This window comes from Telopea speciosissima, chromosome 1, assembly GCF_018873765.1.
Source record: "Telopea speciosissima isolate NSW1024214 ecotype Mountain lineage chromosome 1, Tspe_v1, whole genome shotgun sequence".
Lineage (NCBI taxonomy): Eukaryota > Viridiplantae > Streptophyta > Magnoliopsida > Proteales > Proteaceae > Telopea > Telopea speciosissima.
In genome coordinates, this window is record NC_057916.1 from 57,088,567 (window position 1) to 57,095,185 (window position 6,619).

At 41.6% G+C, this 6,619-nt stretch overlaps 1 protein-coding gene across 1 annotated transcript; it reads left to right on the top strand.

Annotated features, from left to right (window-relative positions):
- Positions 1-324: 324 nt before the first annotated feature.
- LOC122661703 (exocyst complex component EXO70B1-like) lies at positions 325-2,473 on the top strand. The gene has a single exon (XM_043857204.1). It carries the CDS (start codon positions 405-407, stop codon positions 2,469-2,471), a length of 2,067 nt encoding a protein of 688 aa, XP_043713139.1. The 5' UTR covers positions 325-404; the 3' UTR covers positions 2,472-2,473.
- The last annotated feature ends 4,146 nt before the right edge of the window (positions 2,474-6,619 follow it).

Below are 6,619 nucleotides of genomic sequence, written 5' to 3' on the forward strand. Positions count from 1 at the left end.
AAAGGTCAATGGTCAACCTTTCCCCCCAAATTAAACCCGTTAACTCTCCACGTTCCCTCCATGAAACTGAAACAGACACATTACCTCAAACCACCACCCATCAACGTGCATCCCAATCTCTATCTCTCTCTCTCTCTCTCTCTCTCTCGATAAGCACACACATAAATATAACTATTCACAACGACCGTTTCAATCGATCCTCATAAATGTAATAAATTTTAAGAAAATAAATAAATCATACAATCAAATAATTCTCCTTCATTCGCGCTCGCGCGATCGCCCCTTCCCATGATCCCATTTCTCCCGTCTCTCATCTTCAAACCTTCAATCCTCGAGGAAAAGTAAAGAAACCTAAAAACGAAGCATTAGCAGATTTTAGAACAGATATTACCTCTACGAGACTAATGGAGAAAAACCCTCATGAGAAGTCCGACAATTTTGCCAGCCAAAATGAGACTAACAACTATCCGGACCCTAACCTCCCTACTACCCCTTCTCCGGCACCTGAATCCTTAGCCGACGTATCCAAATCCAACGCTCTTGACAACTCTGTAGAGACGACCACAACCACCATTACCACCGACGATGTGAATAACAAGGACGACACAGCCACCCTAGAGAAGCCCGAAACTACCGAAGACTCTTCTTCCACTTCCGATCTCGATTCCAGCCTCCCCAAGATCTCGGAAGACATCGATCACTTACTTGCTCTCCTTGAATCAAAACAAATTCCGGACCGAATCCCAGATTCCGTCGAGAAATTCGCCAAGCTTGTGGAAGACCAGATCGCAAAATATCATTCGGACGACGAGTCCATCAAGTGGCGCCAAGATTCCGATGAAGATTCCTCCCTCCTCAAATCAGTTGATAGAATCTCGAAACTGACAACTGCGCTCTCTCATCTCCCTTCGGATGAAAATTATAATCTCTCCATCAATCGCATCGGCAGCGTTCTACATCGCGTAATGTTGTACCTTGAAGACGAATTCCGGTGGATCCTTGAGAACGGAAGAGAATCGGAACCGAACGACTTTAAAGGGACACAACAATCGATCAACTCTAACAGTGATTGCTGTGTATTACCTGAACCAGACTCCGCCAGGGCGGTTGATTTCCCCGGTTACTCGCCGGAGACCATGTCAAACCTGAACAGTATTGCGGCAGCCATGATTGCAGCCGGGTACGAGACCGAGTGTTGCCAGGTTTACAGCATCTCGAGGCGTAATTCCATTGAGGAGGCATTGAAAAATAACGGATTCGAGAAGATCAGCATCGATGATGTGCTGAAAATGCAATGGGAATCACTTGAAGGAGAGATCAGCGCTTGGATTAAGGCCATCAAGCGCTGCGTCACAATCTACTTCGCGGGGGAGCGGAAGCTCTGCGATGCAGTATTTGAGGAAAATCAAGCGCTCTGTGGTTCCATCTTCGGCAACCTCGCTCGTGGCGTCGTCATTCAGCTTCTCAATTTCGCCGAAGCCGTGGCAATGACGAAGCGATCAGCAGAAAAGTTATTCAAGTTTCTGGACATGTACGAAGCACTGCTTGACCTGATCCCTGAATTGGACACCTTGTTTCCCAGCGAGTTCTCTGAATATCTCCAGAATGAGATCTCATCCGCTCGGTACGGCCTCGGCGAGGCTGCCGTCAGCATCTTCTACGATCTAGAGAACTCAATCAAGAGCGACACCAGTAGAGCTGCCGTCCCCGGTGGTGCCGTTCATCCATTAACACGATACACCATGAATTACCTAAAATACGCCGGTGAGTACAAAGACACATTAGAGCAGATCTTCCAAGAACACCAGAAGATTGATCAATCGGACGCAGGATCGGATAAAGAGAGCAGCAATCCAAGCTACGGCAACCAAGCAGCAAAGCCATCACCATTCTCCGTGCAATTGGTGACGGTGATGGATTTATTAGATTCCCATCTGGAAGCTAAATCGAAGCTCTACAAGGATCTCTCGTTAAACTACATTTTCTTGATGAACAACGGAAGGTACATAATTCAGAAGATCAAGGGGTCGAAGGAGATATACGAATTGATTGGGAATTCGTGGTGTCGCAAGAGATCATATAGTCTCAGGCAATACCACAAGAACTACCAAAGAGAGACATGGAATAAAGTATTGGGGTGTCTAAAGGATGAAGGCTTGCAGGTGAATGGGAAAGTATCGAAGCCTGTACTGAAGGAGAGGTTCAAGACCTTCAACGCCATGTTTGACGAGATACACAAGACGCAGACCTCATGGATTGTGAGTGACGAACAGCTTCAGTCCGAGCTTAGGGTTTCAATATCAGCAGTGGTGATTCCGGCGTACCGATCATTCTTAGGGAGGTTCAGCCAATATTTGGACTCCGGCAGGCAATCGGAGAAGTACATGAAGTACGGGCCGGAGGATATAGAGACATCCATTGATGAACTGTTTGAAGGGAACCCGACATCAATGGGTAGAAGGAGAACATGAGACATGATTATCATCTCATCTCAGTTTGCAGAACAAAAGGAAGATGGCATGTTGTATGTTTCTTTCTGTGAGAAATTTGAATGGAAAGAGGAAAGACAGAATGAAAAATGAGGCGGTGAGGTTTTGCTTTTGTTAGTTGTCCTCACTCATAATTCATTTGCCTCTCCACTTTTTTTGTGGTTGAACTTTGTGTTCTACTTTTAAGGCAGAGATGTAAACTAATGTAACTTCCTTGTACCCAAAATATTCACACTCTCTCATTGTTTCTCGTCCCTGCTCCTTGTCTCTACTCCTTGTCTCCCTATAGGAATTGTGTTTTCACTTTCTTCCATTCTTCCATTGGATTTATTTGATGGGAAAATTGCATGGGTAAGAGATCTCTACTTAGTTGCATGGTCTCTATACAAACGTTTGGGCCAATGGGTGAGCAAGCTTGGGTATCTACCTAAGGGGCTGAGGCATCATCTCATGGTGCCCTGTGAGAGGGCGTTGGAAACACCACCAAGTAGAGATCTTTTTCCAAAATATTAATTACAATTAACCAAAGTAGGTTTAAAATATTTTTTACATCCATTATGTTTAAAATAAGTTTTACATCCACTAGGTTTATAAAAGCACTTTATTTAGATAACATGAAAGCTCATGGCTGAAGGATACATAAATCCAATAACCATGGATCGGAAATAGGCCACACCATTGTGCACGTCACCGATAGTGCCTTCCTTGTCAAAGAGTCGGCATAACTGTTAATCTCCCTTGGAACAAAATTGAAAATACAACTTCCAAAACATGAAAAGAGTTGTACAACATCTTCCAAAATGGTACGTAGAGTAAGTGGTGAAGATTGCAAACCTCCTTGTAAATATGAGACTACACTCTTGTTATCCAATTCGATTGATTTGATCATAACCTTCAGAAACTGCCTCTAACAAAGAGTAGCGAATTGCTAGACTCTCAACCAAAGCAACATCAGTAAAGGTTGTTGGGATTGGCACAACATGGAGAGGGCGACCATTACAATCTCGACAAATTATTCCCAAACCACCTGCAGTTGTGTTTGAAGGTAACAACGTATCACAATTGATTTTACATGATCAGTAGGCGGGGCACCCCAAGATACCCGATCTAACGATGAAGCAGGTAACGAAACTTGTTGTAAAGGGGATGTTGTTTGGGCCTTCTGAAATTCGCTAAAACTTGCAAGAGATGCCTGGATAACTTCTTGAGGAGTCCATCTTTGTCGCCCAAAAACAATATCGTTACGGGTTTTCCATAACATCCAACATATAAAAGTACAATGAAATATCCCAATCTTGAATCCATTGAGATAAAGAAAGATTAGCACCTGGTGTCAAAACATGCCCCCAAAGAACTACCAAACCAGACTGGCCTTGCAAATGGACAGCCAAGTAGAATATGAGAGGTCATTTCCACATTACCACAATAATGACACTCACAATCAACTTGGACATTACGATGTGGCAAGGCATCTACTGTAGCAACACCCGAAGCGCAAGACCTCCATAAAAAGTGTTGAATTTTTTGTAAGGAATTTGAATACCAAATTTTCTTCCAAAAACCACCTGGTATATTTGTCCAGGAATGATTGTGGGATGTGGATGCTGCCAAACTCATACCATTAGATTTTTGTGCTGAAAGCATGTGATAAGCACTCTTTACAAAATATCGGCCATTTTTTGATGCCACCCATTCAAGCTTATAGGATGTGGAAATAAAGGAAGTTGAATCTGTAAAATGTCCACATCTGAAGAGCCAAATAAAGTGTAAAGACGGTCCACATTCCACTTCATATTTTCATGGTCAATAAGGTCAGTCACCATATGAAAGGGGCAAAAATCAGGGTGTTTTGTAAGTACCTTGCAGCCTTTATTAGATGGTACCCATCTATCCGCCTAGATGTCAACCGAATGCCCATCTCCAATGCGCCAACATAGACTATGGTTCAATACCTTGATTCCCTTAAGTATACTTCTCCAGCCCCAACTATGAATATTTCCTTCTCTAGTCGTAAATAGTGTAGAATGTGGGTAATAAATGATTTCAAAAACTAGGCAAGCAGGCTATTCTCATCTGACCATAAACGCCAAGCAATCTTGGATAAAAGAGCACTATTGTGTGTAGATGGAATCACGGAAACAAAAACCATCTGCCTCCTTCGATTGGCATAAGCGATCCCAAGAAATCAAGTGCACCTTTGGCTTACTATTTTTCTCACCCAAAAAGAAATTTGTTGCCACATGTCGTAAGTGCTTATGATAGGAAGCCGGAAGTTTGAAATGCATGCTGGCATAATTAGACATAGAAAAAACTACTAACCTCAGCAACACTTCCTTTCCTGCATGGGAGAGAAGCTTTGATTTCCATCCTTGAAGCTTGTATCTACTTTGATAAAAATATCTTGAAATAGCAAAGATTTAGAAATACCAAAATCAACTGGTAGCCCAAGATATATTTTAGGACCATCACCCTAAGGAATGTGCAAAATCCTTGAAAACCACCTCTTCCATTTAATATGTGTATTTGGTGAGAAAGTCAAACATGACTTTTGTAAATTAATGGCTTGCCTTGATGCCTTGCAATAGGTAGACAGGCAATCTCCAAAGTACATAATTCATCCAATTTACACTCAGAGAAGAGAAGACTATCATCTGCAAATAATAATGAAAAATTGGCATTGCTTGATTCCAGACTTTAACACCATGGATACTACCAGAAGCTTCATGTTGCATAAGAAGATAACTCAATGCATGAGAGCAACGAATAAAAAGTGCTAGAGATAAAGGGCAGTCTTACTGTAGGTTGATCCTACGGTCCATGGAATCATTGTGGTTCATCTTGGTAAACCAATAAACATTATACTTTGAGTTCCCTATTTTAGGGAACTCTAGGGTTGTCCTTAGGGAACCCTAGGATTGCCCTAGGGCACCTTGATCTGGCTTGGGCATCCTATTTTCAATTTTAGGGTTATCCATGGTCGCCCATGGTGTCCTCTAGGAACCCTACTAGGGTTTGGTATGATAAACCAATGCCCAGTCCATCTCTTTGACGTCCCATAAAATTATTGGGATCCATGTCATAGGGAATAATCATCCCCATTCCATACCCGAATGCGCAGCGAAAAATAATCGATTCGGGTTACTTTCACATCCCATGAATAATCAATATAATAAATCAATAGGAATTAACATAGAATCGCTAACCTAATGAGCTTCAAGTGTTGCTCCTCCAATAGACAATGATTCTTCCTTCGATGAGCAATCCAAGCAAATAGATTTGAACCTCCAATGGTGCAACCAAGGTTCTTCAAGCCAATCCTAGATGCTCTTCAGTTCTTCAAGCATAGATCCAGGTTTCCAAACCATAACTCTCAAACAAAGTAGAGAGCAAGAAGAAGGAGAAGAAGACATCACAAGAGAGAGAGGGGAAGCCAAAAATCATCCAAGAGGGGGGCAGCCAAAAAATCGTGGACCATTGGCCCCCCTCTGCATTTTTGGTGCTTTTATAATGCTAGGGTTTCTAAAACCCTAGATGGGAAAAATAAAATCCCAGTGAGAGTCAGACTCTCTCTCTCTTTCTTTGTTTGGCTGTTCTGTTTAAACTCAAAGTGTTTCTAATTGGTGAAGAAGCAGAATCTAATAGGGAATGATATAATTAATTAATTATTTTAATTTATGGATAATTACAATTAGCATCATATCCATTAATTAAATAAAGAACCAATTATTTTAGCAAATTCCAAATAACTCCCTACATGACAATAAATTATTATGTACAACCCTCCCCCCCACTAATCAACAGCATCATTATGGAATCTAGGGCATATACACTTGTACTGCCAAACCCCATTCCATAGTACATGTCCATATAAGAGAGTCTATGTATTTGATTGGGTCCCGCAAAACTTGATAAAATACTTTATTCAAATAATTACATATAATCTATTATTTTATGTAAAATAGGTTTTGTAAAAACCATTTCCAAAACGACACTAGATCCAGATTCTGATCTGACCACACAGACAACTTCAATCTTGGTGTTTCCTAATCGGGTAGTGGTGACCATGTTGAGTAACTCCTTCACTCACAAAGTGTTTGTGCATTCCCAGAACACTGGCTTTAATTCACTTG